Here is a 20,417-nt window from a genome sequence, read left to right on the forward strand (position 1 = left end):
CACTTGATGTCTTTTAATTGGAGAGTTTAATCCATTTACATTCAAGATAAGTACTATAGGAAAGGACTTACTACTACCATTTTGTTAATTGCTTTCTAGTTGTTTTCTAGATTTTTTTCTTTTTTTTTTTTCTCTTTCTTTGTGGTTTGTGGGTCATTGGTTTTCTCTGGTAGGATGTTTTGATTCCTTACTTTTTATTTTTAGTGTATCTATTATAGGATTTTGCTCTGTGGTTAGCATGAGGCTTACAAAGAACATCTTATAGTTATAACAAGTTATTTTCAGCTGATACCAACTTTACTTTGATTGCAAAAACAAAAAAACCCAAAAAACTTTTACACTTTGACTGCACCCTCCCCTCACATTTTGAATTTTTGATGTCACAATTTACATTTTTTACAGTGCATATTTCTTTTCTTTTTTTTCCTTCCTTCCTTCCTCCTTCCCTCCCTCTCTCCCTCCTTCCCTCCTCCCTTCCTTCCTCCCTCTCTCTCCTTCCTTCCTTCCTTCCTTCCTTCCTTCCTTCCTTCCTCCCTTCTTCTCTCCCTCCCTCCCTCTGATATGGGGATCTGAACCCTTGACCTTGGTGTTACTGCTTCCTTCCTTCCTTCCTTCCTTCCTTCCTTCCTTCCTTCCTCCCTTCTTCTCTCCCTCCCTCTGATATGGGGATCTGAACCCTTGACCTTGGTGTTACTGCTCTTGCAAGTGAGCTAACCAGCCAGCCCTATATTGCATATTTCCTAACAAATTATTGTGGTTGTTATTATTTTTAATAGTTTTGCTTAACATTCATAGTAAAAATATGTGATTTACATACTACCATTACATTATTAGAGTATTCTGAATTTGACTATGTACTTACTTTTACCAGTGAGTTTTATATTTCAGATGTTTTCATGTTACTCATTGGTATCCTTTTCTTTCAGCTTGAAGAACTTTCTTCAGCATTTCTTGTGAGACAGGCCAAGTGGTAATGAACTCCCACAGCTTTTGTTTGTCTGGGAAAGTCTTTAACTCTCCTTTATTTTTTGGTTGGCATTTTTTTTTCCTTCAGCACTTTGAATATATCATCCCACTCTTTCCTGGCCTGTAAAGTTTCTGCTGACAAGTCTGCTGCTAGCCATATTGGAACTCCCTTATGTGTGATTTGTTTTTTAGACTTTGCTGCTTTTAGGATCCTCTCTTTGTCTTTTATTTTTGATAGTTTGATTATGTAACAGCATGGTCTTATTTGAACTAAATCTTATTAGAGATCTTTGACCTTCCAGTACCTGGATATTTATATCTTTCTCCAGGTTTGGAGAATTCTCTGCTGTTATTTCTTTAAATAAGCTCTTTACCCCTTTTATCTTTCTCTACTCCATCTTGAATGATAGTGACTCATACATTTGCCTTTTTGATGCTGTCCCATAAATCCAGAAAGCTTTCTTCATTTCTTCCCATTCTTTTTTCTCCTCTCAGTATATATTTTCAAATAACCTGTCTTTGAGTTCACAGACTCTTTTTTCTGTTTGATCAGTTCTGTTCTATTACATTTTTCATTGTATTTTTGAGCTCCAGGATTTTTTTTTTTAGTCTTTCTATTAAATTTCTGAATTATTTTTGTATTGTGCCTTGAAGTTCGCTGAGCTTCCTTAAACAGCCATCTTGAATTATTTGTCAGGCAGTTTGTCCATTTCCATCTCTTTAGGGTCAGTCACCAGCACCTTGTTTTTCTGTTTGGTGATGTCATATTTTCCTGATAGTCCTTGATCCTTGTGGTCCTGCATCAATGCCTATCCACTGAAGAAGTAGGTACTTATTCCAGTCTTCACAGTCTGGCTTTGTCTGGGCACATCCTTCAACAGTAAGCCTGTCCAGAAATTTTAGGCAGGTTGTCTGTGTGGTCCCTTAGCTTATGACTGGTGCAGCCATTGCAGCAATAGGGGTCCAGAACCATGGTGGCTGGTGCAGCACTGGACTAGAATTCAAGCCCCTGGCTGCTGAGGCCTGCCTGTCACTGTGGGTTTTTTGGAGCCCAGGCGCTGCTGTAGATAGCCAGAACTCAAGTGATTTGGGCTGGAACTCATGTCCATCTCACACAGGCTGTGGGTTCCTATCTAGCACCAGGGCAGGTCTAGAGGTTCAGTCCACAGGTACTAACCTGGAGTCAGGGGTTGTGGGGGTCTGTCCAGTGCTAGGTTTTACTGTGGTAGGCCTGGTATTGAGGTTCAATGCAAAGTTCTATGCTATTTTCCTGTCCTTCGCACAGTGTATGGTATCTCTGTGCTGTGTGCCTGGGGTTGGGAGAAAGGTGACAAGTAAAACTATTCTTTCTAACCTCTTCAATGAGTCTTTTCTTATTTTTATGCTATAACCAAATATTGTGATCTCTCACCTGGTTTCTTTAGCTCTTGCGAAGGTATTTTCATGTGTAGATAATTGTTGAAATTGATGTTTTTGTTGGGGGCCAATCATTGGAGAGTCCTATTTCTCCATCTTGCTCTGTGATCTCTCACCTGGTTTCTTTAGCTCTTGCGAAGGTATTTTCATGTGTAGATAATTGTTCAAATTGATGTTTTTGTTGGGGGCCAATCATTGGAGAGTCCTATTTCTCCATCTTGCTCCACCCTTTCTATATGCAGACATATTTATAGATTCAAAATAATATGGGGGTGAGTGATAGAGGGTGCACATATAGATGAAACAAGATTGACCATGAATGGTTCACTTACTGAAGCTTCATAATGGGTCCTTGAGAATTTATTACGTTATTATGACTATTTTTATAGATGTTAGAACTTTTCAATAAACAGTTTATATAGTGGGGGGTGGGGGTGGAGGAAAGGTCCACTTGACTGTAAAAAATGTCAAAAGAGACAGAATAGGGAGAAAAATTGGTTGGCAAGAAAAAGGGAGTGGGTGGGACAATTTTGGGAGTGATTCTTTAGCAGGTGAGGGGAATGGAGGCTATCGCAGAAGTGGAGAATTGACTTTACAATATGGGCACACATGATTGTAACCCAAGGGAAGGCAGACTCTCTTAAACTAAGTTATAAGGTCCCTAAATGTATGGATGATATTTTACACCCATTTGTATGGGTTCAGCACCTTAGAGTGTGCCTCATAAATGCTACTGACTCCCATTTTTTTCTGGGGAAAATAGAATATAAAAGGGGATAAAAAATGGGAAAGGGTAATAACCAATACTGACCACTTACTGCATACCAGACACCATGCTAAGTTTAGCTACTTTATCTTAATTTTCACTGCAATTATGTGAGGTAGGCATTCCATTTTATGAGTAAGGAGATGGAGGCTTAGAGAGATTAAGACACACAGCTAGTAAATCATGAAGTCAGGAGTCAAACTTGAGTCTTTCTGCCTCCAAAACTCACTTCCCTTCACTGTATCATGCTACTTTAAATTAAAGCTGAAGTTCAGAATAGAAAATTTAATTTTAAATTTAAAAATTGTTTCTCTTGTGAAGGAGAAAGCACTATATTAAGAGAATTCCTGTATTAACTTTGGGGAGTTATCAGAGAAGAATAGCCCTTTTTTTCCTGACTACATTGAAGAGTTTTTGTAGGGTTGAGGATTTAAAAGTAAACAATAAATAGATACTGCATTAAGAATTTTAATTAATTAATATTTTTACATTAATTTTTCTTTGTTTTTTCTCTCAGATATTGAAATACTTCATGAGACATTTATTAACATTGAGTCAAAGGATCACAGGTTACAGAAAGTTAAAGTGATTCTGCTGCTACCTCGTTGTTCAGGACTGGGTGTTAGCAATCCAGTAGAATTTATTTTAAATGAACATGAAGGTACTTGTTTTAATTTCTAAGTTATTGAAATGAGTTTTTAATTTTAAAAAATTATTTAAAATCATTAAAACAGCATATCAAATATATGTGATTGATGTACAGCTACCATATATGAAGTTCTTACTACATGTAAAGTACTTTAAATCTATTACTCACTTAATCCTTATACCAATCCTGTGAGAGATGGGCAAGGCTGATATTTAAAATATTTAATAATTGTGATGGTGTAGGCAATCAGAACAGATGCTGGCCAGTATGCTCTTTTGTTATATACCAGAGCTCCAGATGTAGGCATTAAACTTTATCAGCATTTTATAGATGAAAAAACTGAGACTCAGAAAGATTGTTCATTTTTATATGGTCATACAACTAGTTAGTGACAGAGCTGGGATTCAAACTTATATCTGCCTAACTCTAGAGCCTAAGCTCTAAACATGATGCTAATTAAATCATAATTAGATTATTTCAAACTCAAGATTTTTTAACCTCCAGTATGTGTATTTTATGATATGAATACCTCAGACTAAATATTAATTCTAGGGATTAATTAATTAGTCTTCTTTATTAAATTTTAAAATAATTATTATTTAACATTAACATTTATTGAGTACTTTTATGTAAGGCACTGAGCTAAGCACTTTACTTGGATTATTTCATCAAATCCTCACAAGAACTCACTGAACAGTAACTCTTATTATCTCCATTTCACAAATAAGCAATCTGAGGCTCAGAGATGTTACTGAAGTCTCCCAGAATCATTGGACTAGTAAGTGTCAGAGACTGGATTCAAACACAACAGTCAAACTCTGAGGCTGGCACTTTTAATCACTCTCTTAATCACATTAAATTGTCCCAAATTAGCTGAAACTGATTCTTAACTCAAATCCCTTTGTTTACATTGAAAGGCATAGATAAGGTTAACTAGATTAGAAAAAGAAGATCCTCCACCAACATCCAGAATATGGTTACTGCTTTCTGTTTCTAGTAAGGAGAGAATGAAAAGATGAAGGAAAAGAAATGAAGGGAAAGGAGCTAGTATTATTGGACACAACAATGTCCCAGACAGTATTCAAGGTAGTGTACATACACTATCACTTAATAGTCACAATAACTTTTTGAGGATAGCATTATTATCCCTATCTGACAGAGGAAAAAAACCAAGACTCAGAAAAATTAAGCAAGTCGTTTATGGCCATGTAGCCAATAAAATAGGAAAGCTGGGATTAAAATTCAGGTCAGTTAGCACGTTTTCTTTTCACTGAACTATACTGTCTTTAACTGGGCTTACACTGTACCATGTGGAATTTTGTCTTGCTATAGAAATTTCTTTCCAGAGAGAGTTAAACAGAAGACTAACCATCTCATATGGGAAAATAATAGGCTGAGAAAATTCCTACATGAACTTTGGGAAATAATCAGGGAAAAATTAGTAGACCTTGAAAGAAAAGGGGAGAAATAGCAGCAGCTATAATATGCATGGCAGTCAAGAGAACTAGAGCTTAGGACTGTGGGACTCTAGCCTTATCCTGGACATCTTGATGTGAGGATCCAGAAAAAAAGAGTCATAGTTAAAGACAAACTAGAGGCTAGGCGGGGAAAGCCCAAGGAAAATACAAATGACAAAAAGGGAGAAAGTAAAACATTTTCTAGGAATTGGTAATGTTTTGAAAGCCTTGATGAAGAGGTGACAGGATAAGCAAAGAAATGGCCACCTCCTGAAAGAAGGGGGGCTTTTGAAGGAAACTGTACTCAGAGGAGCTAAAAGCCAAAGCAAATAAGGAGCTGCTGACCAGTGACTATGGAAGGAATATTAGTCACAAACTTACGGGGATAAATTTAAAAGATTGTTTTATCAGACTTAGATATTAGGTGGAAAGAAACAATAATGAGTTAGTTTTGGAAAACATTTTAATGTTGAAAAATGTTAGAACCATTGGGGAATATATGCAGTTGGCCCTTGCCAACAACTTGGAATTATTTTAAGACAGGATTAAAGAAGTGGATGATATGGTTTTAGAGTATAATAGTCTACAAATAGTTCTTTAAAAAATAATGGGTAGTTTTAGAATAGAGATAGAAAAATGTGAAGTAAAACTAAATTGGGAAGAAATGAAGTTTAATTAACATTTAGTGATATTACTGGAATGGGGAACAGCCAGATATGTGCTATAAATAACTGGCTATCATACTCCAGGGAGTTCTGGTCAGGCAGGAGAATAGAGAATTTAGAAGGTTTGGCTCTCTGGTCAGATTTCTGAGTTAGAATCTTGGCTGTACACATAGTAGCTATATAACCTTAAACAGGTTGTTTGATGTATGTTTAAACAGTTTTCTCAATGGTAAAAGGGATAATAATGCTTCAAGAGGTTGTTAAATAAAATAATCTTGATAAAGTAGCATTCAACATATCTTAGTTAAATATTATCAAGAAATATGTTGAAATTATCTTTTGAAATTTAAAACATGTAAGACATTATTTCTTGATCTCTTATGAAGACATATATTTGTTTCTCTGAATTTTTTCTTTCAAGAATTATTTTGGGAAGTTAAGTTAATGCGAACTATATCCTTATGTGTTATTTCCTATCCAGCTCTGACGATAACCCATCAATTTCTACTTTGGAAAATAAATCCTATTTTCCCTTTTCTATATTAGTCTCCAGACTGATTGCATTCTCTCTTCTGTACATAAATGACTTATGTGCCTACTTGGAAGACTATCTCATAGGAACTTGGAGAAAAACAACATTAAATATTTTCAATATTCTTTTTGAAAAACTATTAAAACTAAACACAATTACCTTTATTAATTTTTAAAGTTACCATTTTAATATTATCTATTTAGTTTTAATAGATTTTTCCATGAAAACTTCCATTAGTAGTCAAAATGTGATAATGTTAATATTTGAAAAGTACCAAATAGTAATATATTTTAAAGTATTTATTTACTTTTTAAAATTTAGGTACAGACTTACTTAAAGATCTCTCTCAAGGAGGCACATCAGAAGATAAACTTCATGTTCTTGCTCAACAGCAATGCGAACAGCTAACACATGCAATGAAATGTAAGTTTGTCATTAGTACAATCTTGTTAAAATATGGTGTAAATCTTAGAAACATTAATACTTTATTTATAATCAAGCAGTGAAGTGTGAATCATAAGCAAATTTTCTAGAACATTCAGTCTTAGTGACTTCATATAACAAAATATTTATTTTTACCAATATAATCTAAGTCTTTTTAAAATATATGCTTTACTGTAATTTAAAAAATAGGTTAGCAAGCATAATTTAACAATTGCTTAATACTGAAATGAAATATAATTAAATATAATCATGTACATCTATGATTGTACAGTTTCACCTTTCCTGTTTCTTCTCATTGACTTCTTTCTTGATGCAATTTTTCTGTTGTCATCATGCCTACTACTAACAACTCTTCTATAGTCCAAACTTTAATGAAGATCTTATATCTTTTAGTGCTAAATAGAGAACAGAGAGATGCAGTTACAGATAAAGCCTAGATCTCTCGATCTGAAGTCTGAGTAATGAGGCTCTTTGAGTATCCACATCATTGCTTCCGTCACTTCATTTAGGTTTTAAGTACCATTGCCTTTCCACATGTGGACACGAAAAGCTAGAAGTCTCTGAGAAATTAATAAACTTTTATTAATTCAGTGTATGTTTATCAAGTGCCTGCTCCGGATAAGGCATTTAAGCTGGATGTTAGGCATGTGAATGCGAATAAATCCTGACCTCCAAAGGCTCAAAGTAAGTATGTGGCTACAGATAATTCAATACGTAAAGATATAACATAAATGAGGCAGAAATAAGGCAAAATAGAAAGCACAGAGGTCTGCCCATTTAGTTGATGTTGCTAATAAACATTCATTTGAATGTGACGGTATGTATATGATCTCTGAAATAAGTTTGGATGGAAGATTCAGAAGTTGTTAAATAAAAGATTTTTTACTTGATGCATTTTTATTAAATTTTAATTGAATGTTTAAGAATTAAAAAGGGCTTCAGAAAGAATCATGAAAAGCAAAGGGATTTTAATGGTGCATGATCTTTTATGATGCCTGTTATGTCCCTGGAACTGAAAACCTGACTTTTAAAAAGCCCCCACCCATCAGTTTCATTTCTCTAAGTTTTGTTCTTCAAGGTCTCAGTCCCCAAGAACAGGCTGAGCAGGCCATACCTAGAGTGTAACATTCGAACTGCTTCCCCCTGGCTAGCCCAAGGTTTCTGTCTCCCCAAGTCCGTTCCCATAAGCAGGCCATATCTGGAGTAGAACACTGTGACCGTCTTCCTAGGCTAGGCCAGATGCCAGTCTTATCCCTATAAAAACAACATCCTGCTGCCTCTGGGTGCTGACGCCATTTTTCGGCCCAGCCCGGCAGGTCTGCTTGCCGCTTGGTAATAAAATCTTTTCTTCCTTTACCTGGCTAGTGTCTCCTTCCTCAGCGACCTTACAGTGCCAATCAAATATACAGTAATATTTGGCAACTCATGAGATTATGACAGTTTACATTACTGGATGACAGACATACTGTAAATCAAAACAAGTTATATTTAATTTTCCCACAAAACAATGCTACCTTAAGTAGTTAAGTGCCTAATTAGAGGTTTGACTCTAAATTTTGATAGAAATGACTAAAAGCCCCATTTGAAATCAACCACGTAAAAAATAACTATGCTCAGTCCTCTTGTTAGTTGTGAAAATAATTTTTTAAATATTTGAACCTTTATTATTGCTTATTATGTGCCAGGCACCTTTCCATTTATTTTGTATGTATTATTTTATTGAATCTCACCAAATCTTTTCCCTTAGCTCCATGCTTTTTTTGACCAGAGTGACAAAGGGAACCAGCCCCCACCCCCCGCAATTCCCTTACTCTCTAAATTTCCAGCCTTGCCTCTACTTTAAAATCATAAAAAGCATATCTCATTATATCTTTTATACCTAGTGATGACAGTGAACTCAAGAAGCCCTTGACCGCCAGGTTATTCTTCATCTCCTGTATTCTGGTCCGCATAACTCTTTATTTCCTCTTGTCTGTCCCCAACTCCCACTCTGTGCTCTCTAGAACTTATAGATCTGCATCAGTAAAACCCCCTGTGTTTTAACTTCTTTTTTGAATGTTCTCCTCTTTTTTTCCCCTGTGACTTGCCTTTCCCCTGAGAACAGTGTTTGTCTAAATCTCTCCTCACATTCTTTTTTGAGCATATTACTATCACACTTTCATCCCTGCCACTAAACTGTAATGGTCTCGTGAGGATCACCAGCGGCCCCCATGTTGTCACATCAGTGCACAGTCCTCATCTAACTTGGTCTATCTGTGGCAGTTGACTTAATCGATCACTTTCTCTTCCTTCACACACTTAACTTCACTTGTCTTCTGGATACCACATTTGTGGCTTTCTTTCCCATCTCCCGCTCCAGTAGCCCCAGAGTGGCTGTTGTTACATTTTTATAGTTGTAAATTGGTTGATTTTTGTGAGAGAGTGATGCTGGGGACCGTCTATTCCACCATCTTGTCCAGAATTCTTCTTCTAATAATTATAATATCTAAAATCTACTGAGTGCCTACTATGTACTAAGCACTTTATTAAAGACTTTGTATCTGCCATTTAGTATTCACTATGAAATCTCTTATTTCATTTTTTTAAAGATGACCGGTAAGGGGATCTCAACCCTTGGCTTGGTGTTGTCAGCACCACGCTCAGCCAGCGAGCGAACCGGCCATCCCTATATAGGATCCGAACCCGTGGCCTTGGTGTTATCAGCACCGCACTCTACCAAGTGAGCCACGGGCCGTCCTACCACACCCTCTTTAACATGGGAATGTGCCACAATTCATGCCTTTGATCTTTTTTCTGTCTGTAACTCACTCCCTTAGTGATCTCATTCAGTCTCATGGTTTTAAGTACTCTACATGACTCCCTAATTTATATTTCCAGTCTGAACTTCTTCCCTGGACTCTAAGCTTGTGTCTCCAGCTGCCTTAATGACATCTCCAGTTGGTGACTAATAGGCATCTCAAAGTTAACGTGTCCAAAATGGAAGACCTGACCTTCCTCTCACAGTACCTGTTCCTCCCAAAGTATTGTCATTTTAGTGGATGACAGTTTTAGACTTCCACTTGTATGGGCTAAAAGCCTTAGCATCATTCATGTCTCCTCTTCCATACCCACAGCCAGTCTGTCAGCAAGTGAAGTGGGTTCTATGTTCAACATATATCCAGAATCCAGCCACCTCCACCACTACGCTGTGTCCAAACTGTCATCACCTCACACTTGGATTACTGCGATGGCCTCTAATTTGCCTATCAGCTTCCACTCCTCCCCTCTACAGTCTATTCTCCACACAGCAATCAGAGCAATTTTTTGAAAACACATGGCTTCCCATCATAATCAGAGTAAAAATCTAAATCCTTCCACTGGTCTACAAGTCCCTGTACTGTCTGGTACTCAGACCATACTTTCTGACCTCATCTCCCACTACTCTCTCCTCATTCCCTCTGCTCTGATCAGACTGGCCCTTTCACTTGCTTTGAACATGCCAGCCCAGGTCCACTTCAGGCCTATATACTTGCTGTTCCCTTACCTTAGATGCCCTTCCCTAGGTCCTCTGTGGCTGGCTTCCCAATCTCCTAGTCTACCCACAGTTCGCCATCTCAGCGATGCTTTCTCTGACTACCCTATTTGAAACAACTGTATTTCCCCTGAAACTCTCTATCCCTCATCCCTGCTTTGTTTTTCTCTATAAAGAAAAACATTTATCACCTAACAATACTATGTAGTTTTCCTGTTTATTTATATCTTATCTTTCTCCCCTAGTAGAAAGTAAGCTTTGCAGCAGCAGGGATTTTTGTCCGTGTTGTTTACAGATGTATTCCAAAGTCTAGAACAGTGCCTGGCATGTGGTAGGTGCTCAGTAATCATGAATAAATGAGTGAACTGCAGGTAGTAGTATTACCTCATTTGACAGATGGAAAATCCAAAACTTTAAGTCATTTGCCCAGGTTCATATAGCAGTAAGTGACAGAATTGGGATTCACATCTAAGTCTCTCTGTTTCTTTAAAGAGTTCTTTAATTAGGCAATATGGCTTGTGGAGGAATGGCTGGAAGTATCAAGCTCATGGTCATGTGCAGTATTTATTTCTTTCTGTTTGTGACTAGGTTGGTCACGTTGATTAAATTTTCAATTTCCATACAAGCCAGTTAGATTTACTTTATGTATTGGCCACAGACTACACTACTAGTATAAGCTTTTGCTTTAAAGTGGAGCTATTCAAGCAACTGTGGAAATTATTCCCATCAAAACCATGTGGTATTAGTATCAAATATATGTTTGGAAACATAGCAAATTCGTATAGGATTGTTAATGGAGTCATTATATTGATTACATCTTCTTTAAATATAGTTCCTAAAGCTCAAGCAGTTGTTTACTGCACATGTTCAGTTTATCCAGAAGAAAATGAAGCTGTTGTTCAGAAAGCACTGGAATTTCAAAACCATGGGATTAAAGTACAACCTTATAGGTAAGAAAAAAGAGGATTCTTCTAAAAAACTAAAACAATCAAATATTTTTGACAGTGAAAAATATGATTTTCTAAGTTTTATAAAGACATTCCACTTCTTTTTTATTAGACTTTAATATGATCAAATAGCCTAACTTCTTACAACTTTAAAGTAAATTCTATTGAGCCTTTAGAACAGCTTGGCATGGGCATTTTCTTATACATTAAAAGATTCTTTTGTTTTTGTTATTATTGTTCAAGCTAAAGGCATTTTGGCTTTGACCTGATTGATTTCTGGACAAATTTGGTACAAATTTCATATCCCTGTTTTGGATACATGTATACCTCAGTAAGAGAAAAATAAGTATATAAAATATTCTTAGAAAGTAGACAGAAAATTGGATGTTTGTTATCTGAAAATATAAATTTCTTAAGCCTTTTTTATCCTTTGGTAGTTAATAGGACTGAAGTAAAAATAACCTACTTATCTATAGTAGCTGCTGGGTAAAATGCTGCAATAAACGAGGGTAGAGAGAAGGAGCATTAGTGCTACAATATGAACTGTGGATATCAAGATTAGGAGTAGATCTAAAGATAAATGACACCAATTAGTTGACAATGAATAAAGTATTTTTAACATTTCCTTTTTTTTACTTATTTCTCATGTGAACCTTTCCTCTAATTATTAATATGCATATAGTCTGCTCCCTCCTTTTCGCTTGATATTTTCCCTTTGCCATTTCACAAGTGGACGTGTTAATCACATCTGCATTTCCCTTCTTGCTGGCTTTCCTTCCTTATTTAGTAGCTCCTGCTGGTGGCAACAGTTGACCTCATGGACAGAGAGCGCCTCAACATAGCGTTAGGTAAATCGCCATCTAGTGGCAAAGAGCATTATTGCATGGATATAGCTAAATTGGTGAATGTGGAATGTTACCACTCTTGATTTGTCAGGGATAAGGTTGGAGGAATATATATATATATATATATATATATTTTAAAGATGACCGGTAAGGGGACCTTAACCCTTGACTTGGTGTTGTCAACACCACGCTCTCCCAAGTGAGCTAACCGGCCATCCCTATATAGGGTTCTGATCCCGTGGCCTTGGTGTTATCAGCACCACACTCTCCCCAGTGAGCCACAGGCTGGCCCCGAAAGTGGAGGAATATCTATATTTTGTCTTGGGTAAGTCATGATTAATGATTAATGTGTAATGTGAAATAAAATAGACAAGTAATATTTAAAGACATAATAATTCATATTCTAGATTTGTTTGAGATTCGAGCTCACATTGAAGAGTATGTTCAAGAGGTTTATAACTACTTATTGGGGATGCTGTCAAAAGAAATTATGCATTGCCTAGGGAATTATACTAGATGGCTTCTAAAAATCATTTCTTAATACTCCAATGTGGTAGAATTTAGGGTTGAGAATAATATTATGTCACCTAATCTAATCACCTACCTATTACTTATATTTCTTTTTAACATCCCAGAAATATTCAGCTCATTTTATAACACTGTGCTGTAACCAGCTGAGGTACCTGGCCAGCCCTCATTTCAGACTTCAGCCATCATAATACTTACCCTAGGCCTATGTAGATTTTTTTTCTTGTCCCCTGTTGTAAAAACCTCACAAGTTACAGAAATACTAACTTACAAAGAAAAAGTTTTTCCAAATCCCATCCTCTTTGATATAACCGTTCTTAACAGTTTGATTTATAGTCTTCTAGATTTTTCCAGCACCGAAGACTGTGCATATTTTAAGTTTTAATTGGTACTGTCAAATTACCCACCAAAATATTCACTCCTATAAACCCGTTTCCCCGCAGCTTCACAATTGCTGAGTTTTATCAGACTTTTAAATCTTTACCAATCTGAAGGGTAAAGAGATGAGATCTCACTGTTGATTAAATTTTTATTTCTTTATTAATGAGGTTGAGTGTGTTTCCTGTTTACTGACTGGGCAGTGTACTGTGGAGTAGTTAAGAGTAGTCTTCAAAAATTTTTGCTCAAGTACTCTCTAAACATTTTTTAAATAATTACGTATCTTGTTCTTTATTTTAAAGTTGATGTCTAACATTTTTTTATCATACTTTTAAATGGTTGCAAAATATATGATTTCTAGAATATTACCTATGTGTTTTAAGTATATTTCTGTTAAACCTTGGGACCTGAGATTTATCTTACTCGATTTATGTAAGAATGCAAAATTTGTTACCTGTTTTACAAAACTAGTTGTCATTGTCAAAACCAGGTTTACTTTGTCAGAAAAAGTCTGACTTTATTCTTTAATAAAGATTTTCTTCTGATTTACTTCTAAATTTTAATTCTAAAATAGATGGTACATAGAAGGAGGAAAAGGAAAGGAGGAAAAGGGAGGGAAAGGAGGGAAGGGAGAGAAGAAGGAAGGTAGGTAGATAGGTAGGTAGCAAGGCTGATCAAGGACAGAGCTTTGTTGACAGTTTGACACCCTCTTAAAGATTTCTTACCCGAGGGGCCGGCCCGGTGGCGCACTGGATGGTGCGCCGCTTGGGAAGGGCGCTCCCTCCCGAGGGTTCGGATCCCACATGCAGACCGGTTCCCGCTCGCTGGCTGAGCGAGGCGCGGGAGCGGCACCGAGGGTTGCGATCCCGTTGCCGGTCCCCGGTCCCGTGTGGGGGCAACACTGAGGGTTGCGATCCGTTGCCGGACACGTAAAAAGACAAAAGACAAAAAAAAAAAAAAAGATTTCTTACCCGAACGCTGCTTTGTCTTGGGAGAAGAGAGCCACATTCCTGAGTTGTCCCTTTGTTCAGTGCCCTAAGATTTTAACATACCAAGACAATGTACTATAATAAGGTATGCCTTTTTTTGTTAAGTGGGAGAAGGATACTGTGCATGAAGAGGAGAGAAATGTGGTGGCAAAATATAGTTAATGATACGACCTACCTCATTAGGTCTTGCAGGGATTGCATATATGAATATGCTAACAGTCCCTGGCACATAATAAATGTTCAATAATTTTTAATTATGGCTGTTATTATTAATCTGTAAATTGCATGTTCATGTGTTTTGCCACTTTTGCAACTGCATTATTCATCTTTTTCTTCTTTTTATATGTCTTATTGTATATTGAGGATACTAGCTGTTTTCATATGTTATAAATATTTTTTAGATTGTTGCTTATCTTTTAAAAATATTTTAAAATAAAAACTTTAAAAATTTGCTTTAAAGAAATTTAACATTTCTTTGTAGACAGTTTTATCAATCTTTTCATTATGGCATCCACATTTTGTATTATATTGATACTTAGCTTATAAATGCTTATGGCAGTTTTCTTCTAGTAATTTTATAATTTAATCTTTTTTATATTTAAATAATTGATTTCTCTGCTGTTTATATTGATAAAAGAGTAAAGTACATATCAAGCTTTATTTTTTCCCCAAATAATCCTTCCCTGCTCCCTCCCCCCACTGATTTAAAATGCTATCTTTTTTATGTGCAATATTCCGATATAAACTTTAAAAGTTTTTTTTTGGTGGCTGGCATGAGGTTCTGAACTGTTTACCTTGGTGTTACACCACTAAACTCTAACCAACTGAGCTAACTGGCTGGCCCTCCACTATATGCTTTTGTACTAACTGGCTGGCCTTTGATGTTTGGCTGTTTCTTTCTATTTTTTTTAAAAAAAGATCACCGGTAAGGGGATCTTAGCCCTTTACTTGGTGTTGTCAGCACCACGCTCACCCAGTGAGCTAATTGGCCATCCCTATATAGGGATCCGAACCCATCGCCCTGGTGTTATCAGCACCACACTCTCCCAAGTGAGCCACGGGCTGGCCCTGATGTTTGGTTGTTTCTATATTAATATGATAATGCTTTAATTACTATAGTTTAAAATGGTTTTCTTCTAAAATTTTATTTATTAATTTTTGTTATTTTAAAAAAACACACCCACATTTGCATATCAAGTAAACAATCCAAAGATGCATAATGAAAAGGTTAATAATTTCCTATATCTCTTCACCTCTGAATCCCAAAGTATCCCCATGGCAGGCTGAAGCAGGGGTCCTGGAGGTCCCTTAATGAGCCAGGTATAACCTTTTTGTTCCTTTTTATTATGTGAAGATTCAGAAGGGCACTAGGATAGTTGAGGGAGCAAGGGGGCATAAGCCTAGAAATTATATTTTTACCACTGGTACAGCCATACCAGTGTGTACAAGCCGAATATCAGCCATATGAATGTGTGTTCATATATTATGTTATAGATAATTTATTTATTAAATATGTGTAACTGTTCCTACTTTTTTAGTAGTTTTTAATTGAGATATAATTCAAATATTATAAAATTCACCACTTTAAAGTGTACAGTTCAGTGCTTTTTAAACATATTCTCAAAGTTGTGCAACCATTACCACCGTCTACTTCCAGAACATTTTTATCACCCTAAAAAGAAACCCATACCATTAGCAGTCACTTTCTGTTCCAGTCACTGTCAACCACTAATCTACTTCCTGTCTCTATGGATTTGCCTGTTCTGGACATTTCATACATATGTAATCATATAACATATGGCCTTTTGTGTCTGGCTTCTTTCATTTAGCATAATGTTTTCAAGGTTCATCCACACTGTAAAAGTGTGAGAACTTCATTCCTTTTTAAGGCCAAACAATGTACTGCACTGTATGCCATATTTTGTTTATCCATTCATCATTTGTTTCCATCTTTCAAATGTTAAGAACAGTGATGCTATAAAATTTGTGTACAAGTTTTTGTGCAGACATAGTTTTCATTTCTCTTGAGTATATATCTAGGTGTGCTGGGTCATGTGGTGACTCCATGTTTAATTGTTGGAGGAGCTGCTAGACTGTTTTCCAAAGTGGTAGCATCATTCTATGTTTCCACCAACAGTGTAGGAAGGTTTCAGTTTCTCCACCTCCTCACCAATGCTTGTCATCTTTTTTTTTTTTTTTTTTAAATTCTAGCCAGCCTAGTGGGTGTGAAATGGTATTTCATTATGATTTTGATTTGCATTTCCCTGATGACTAGAGATGTTGAATACTTTTTCATGTGCTTATTGGCCATTTCTGTGTCTTCCTTGGACAAAAGTCTATTCAAATTCATTGCCAATTTTTAAATTGGGTTATTTGTCTTTTTTTTTTTTTTTTTCCTTTTTGTCTTTTTCCGTGTCCGGCAATGGATCGCAACCCTCAGTGTCGCCCCGGTACTGGACCGGGACCGGCAACAGGATCGCAACCCTCGGTGTTGCTCCCGCGCCTCGCTCAGCCAGTGAGCGGGAACCGGTCTGTATGTGGGATCCGAACCCTCGGCGGGAGCGCCGCCACGCTTCCCAAGCGGCGCACGCGCCACCGGGCCGGCCCTGGGTTATTTGTCTTTTTACTGTTGAGTTGTGAGAGTCCCTTCTGTATACCAGACCCTTAGCACATATATAATTTGCAGATATTTTCTCTCATTCTGTGGCTGTCCTTTTGCTTTCTTTTTTGTGTGTTTTTGTTTTGGCAGCTGGCCAGTATGGGGATCAGAACCCTTGACCTTGGTGTTATCAGCATCACGCTGTAACCACATGAGCTAAGTGCCCAGCCCCTTTCTGCTTTCTTGATAGTGCCTTTAGATGCACGGGATCAGAACCCTTGACCTTGGTGTTATCAGCATCACGCTGTAACCACATGAGCTAAGTGCTCAGCCCCTTTCTGCTTTCTTGATAGTGCCTTTAGATGCACAAAAGTTTTTAATTTTCATGAAGTACAGTTTATCTGTTTTTTATTTTGTTGCTTATACTTTAGGTATCTTATCTAAGGTTAAGAAGATTTATTAAGCCTGTGTTTTCTTCTACAAGTCTTGTTGTCTTAGTTCTTACATTTAGGTCTAGATCCATTTTGATTGATTTTTGTGTATGGTATGAGTTAGGGGCTCAACTTCATTGTTCTGCATGTTGCTCTTCAGTTGTCCCACCACCACTGGTTGAAAAGACTGTTCTTTCCCCATTGAAGGGTCTTGGCACTCTTGATGAAAATCAATCAATTATAGATGTGTGGGTTTATTTATGGACTCCCATTCTATTCCACTGATTTATATGTCTATACAGTCATCCCTGGGCATTCGTGGGGGATTCGTTCCAGGACCCCCCCAGGGATACCAAAATCCAAGGATGTTCAAGTCCCTGACATAAAATGGCATAGTATTTGCATATAACCTATGCACATCCTCCCATATACTTTAAACTATCCCTAGATTATTTATAGTACAGAATACAATTGCTATGTAAATAGTTGTTATACTGTATTGTTTAAGGAATAAAGACAAGAAAAAAAAAGTCTGTACATGGTCAGTACAGATGCAACCATCTTAGGCCTAAAGACATTTTTGATCCATGGTTGTTTGAATCCATGGAGGTGGCAGCCATGGATATGGAGGGCCAACTGTACTTAAGCCAGCACAATAAGAGGTTTTAAAAATCATTGATGGCTGCCTAGCTTTATGGGAAGTGTTGTAACATTTAATGATGTGAGCAAATGTTTTTTCTCATTTGACATTATAAGATGGTGGTGAATTACATTAAGAATTTTCTAATAGTGAACAATCTTTGAGCTTGAGGTCTAGGTTGTGTTCTCTTTTGATTTTCTGTTACCTAGTGGAGGGTAGGGAAGGTGAGTGGTGCACGAGGGACTGGGTTGCTGTTCCTGCGTTGGCAGTCATTATGACAATCAATAATTGCATATGCCTGGCTTCTGATGGATAATTTGCTCGCCTGGTCTCTTTGTTTCAGGACCCTGTTATTCTCATTGCTGTCAGTGAGTGCTGTTCCCTAACAGCATCTCCTACTGTCAGCCCTGGCCTACAGAGGAAAGCTACCACCAAACTTCTTAGTGCTGTTGTGCCCTGTCACCTGCATATTCCTGGTTGCTTTGATGAAGGGTGTATTCTCTGGGGGGTCTTCCTCTCAACATAGTCCTCTGGTGGGTTTTCCAGCCTTAATAGTATATCCACCGCAGCAAGCTCACTTTTAGGAGTCATCTTATCCTTACTGCCACCGTCAGCTGTGTAGTCTGGCATTTCCACTTCACTTAGTGAGTCATGTGTATTAGTTTTCTTTTTCCGCTTAAGAAATTGCCGCAAACTTAGTAGCTAAAAACACCTATTAATTAGCTCACAGTTCTGCCAGCTGTGTAGTCTGGCATTTCCACTTCACTTAGTGAGTCATGTGTATTAGTTTTCTTTTTCTGCTTAAGAAATTGCCGCAAACTTAGTAGCTAAAAACACCTATTAATTAGCTCACAGTTCTGCAGGTCAGATATCTGGCACGGCATAGCTGGGTTCTCTGCTCAGGGTATCAGCCAGGCTGAGTTCTTCTCTGGAGGTTCTGGAGAACAATCCACTTCCAAGCCCTTTCTTCTGGTTGAGAGACTGAGGTCCTCGTTTCCTTGCTGTCTGTCAATCCAAGACTGCTCTTGGCTCCTAGAAGCCACCTTCATTCCTTGCCATAAGGCTCCCTCCATCCTCAAGCCAGCAGTGGGACATCCCATCCACCCATGTTTTGAATCTGATTTCTTCCACCTCTGACCTCTAAACCCAGATTTAAAAGGCTCATGTGATTAGGTCAGGTCCACCCAGATAATATCTACATCTTAAGGTTAACTAATTTGTAACCTTAACTACATCTGCAAAATTCCTTTGCCATGTGTATTATTTTCCTGAGCTGCTGAAACAAATTACCCCAAACTTTGTTGCTTATAAAAGCAGAAATTTATTCTCTAATGGTTCTGGAGGCCAGAAGTCCTAAGTCAAGAAAGGCACTGGCAGGGTTGGTTCCTTCTGGAGCCCGTGCTGGAGAATCCATCCACGCTGTCTCCTAGCTTCTGGTGGATGCTGGCTGTCCTTGGTATTCTTTGATCTGTAGCTGCATCACTGCAATCTCTGCCTCTATCTTCACATGGGAAGAAGTCCCCATGTGCGTCTCCGTGTGTCCTCTCCTCTACAGGGACACCAGTATTGGATTTAGGGTCCACCCTCCTCCAGAATGAACTCATCTTAACTAATTATATCTGCAAAGGCCCTATTTTCAAACAAGGTCACATTCTGGGGTTTTGGGTAAACATGAATTTTGGGGGGACACCATTCAACCCATTAACAGTTTACTCCCTGATCCTCCAAATTGACATCTGACTCATGTGCAAAATACATTTATCCTACCTCAACATCCCCCCAAATCTTCATCTATTCCAGGATCAGTTATAAATCCAAAAATCTCATCTAGTTGTCATCAACTCAGAAAATCCCAAATGTCATCATTTAAATTAGGTATAAGTGAAACTCTGGCTATGATCTTATTTTACTATTCAAACAAATGGGCTGTAAGCTGGGGTTTGGAAATCATTTTGTAGGAGTAATTTCTGAAAGTGAACTTGACCAATCTTAATTATGGATTACTATTACAATGTTAAAAGATAGCATAAATATTTATTGAACACGTACCATGTACCAGGCACTCTACTAAGGGCTAGGAATGTATCAGTGAATTAAAATGGACAGAAATCACAACCTTCATATTTAAATTCTGGAGCTAAATATGTTACAAGTTGATAAGAAATTATTTTCATAGAATATTCTTTACCTAATATGTAAGTAAATAATTTTTTTGATGATTTCTGTTTATGTAGAGAACAAGCATATATGAATAAGCTTCAGAAATTCAGTTGGCTGGTTACAAGGTTGGCTGGAGGAGCAGCTAACTCTCTTGCCTTTAGAACCTACACAACTATTACATTTCAGATAAGTTCCAACACCATTTGCCAGGCCATTTATTTATTTATTTAGCACCGCCATCTGTCAGATTCTTTGGCATGTCATTTGAGGTCATGTATGTCAATCCCCATTCTAAGTGATCTCTGTATCTCCTTTCCTTATGCCCCAGCCACATGGAAATACTGTACTTGCTGTACACTGAATATTCATTTTCATGATGCTTGTGCTTTTGTTCATACTTTTGTCTAGAATCACCTTCTTTACCTTATTGTAAACCTACTCATTCTTCAAGACATAAGGCCAATGCTACTTTCTCATATTTGCTATGTCCCATA

The 20,417-nt window shown here is 37.3% G+C and overlaps 1 protein-coding gene across 1 annotated transcript in view; it reads left to right on the top strand.

Annotated features, from left to right (window-relative positions):
• NSUN7 (NOP2/Sun domain family, member 7) overlaps positions 1–20,417 on the top strand; it is a 61,281-nt gene that overhangs the window by 33,820 nt on the left and 7,044 nt on the right. The window contains 3 exon segments of the mRNA XM_008568536.1: positions 3,666–3,809; positions 6,773–6,874; positions 11,239–11,356. Of these exon segments, the coding sequence (XP_008566758.1) occupies positions 3,666–3,809; positions 6,773–6,874; positions 11,239–11,356 (364 nt within the window).

This window comes from Galeopterus variegatus, unplaced genomic scaffold (assembly GCF_000696425.1).
Source record: "Galeopterus variegatus unplaced genomic scaffold, G_variegatus-3.0.2 Scaffold421, whole genome shotgun sequence".
Lineage (NCBI taxonomy): Eukaryota > Metazoa > Chordata > Mammalia > Dermoptera > Cynocephalidae > Galeopterus > Galeopterus variegatus.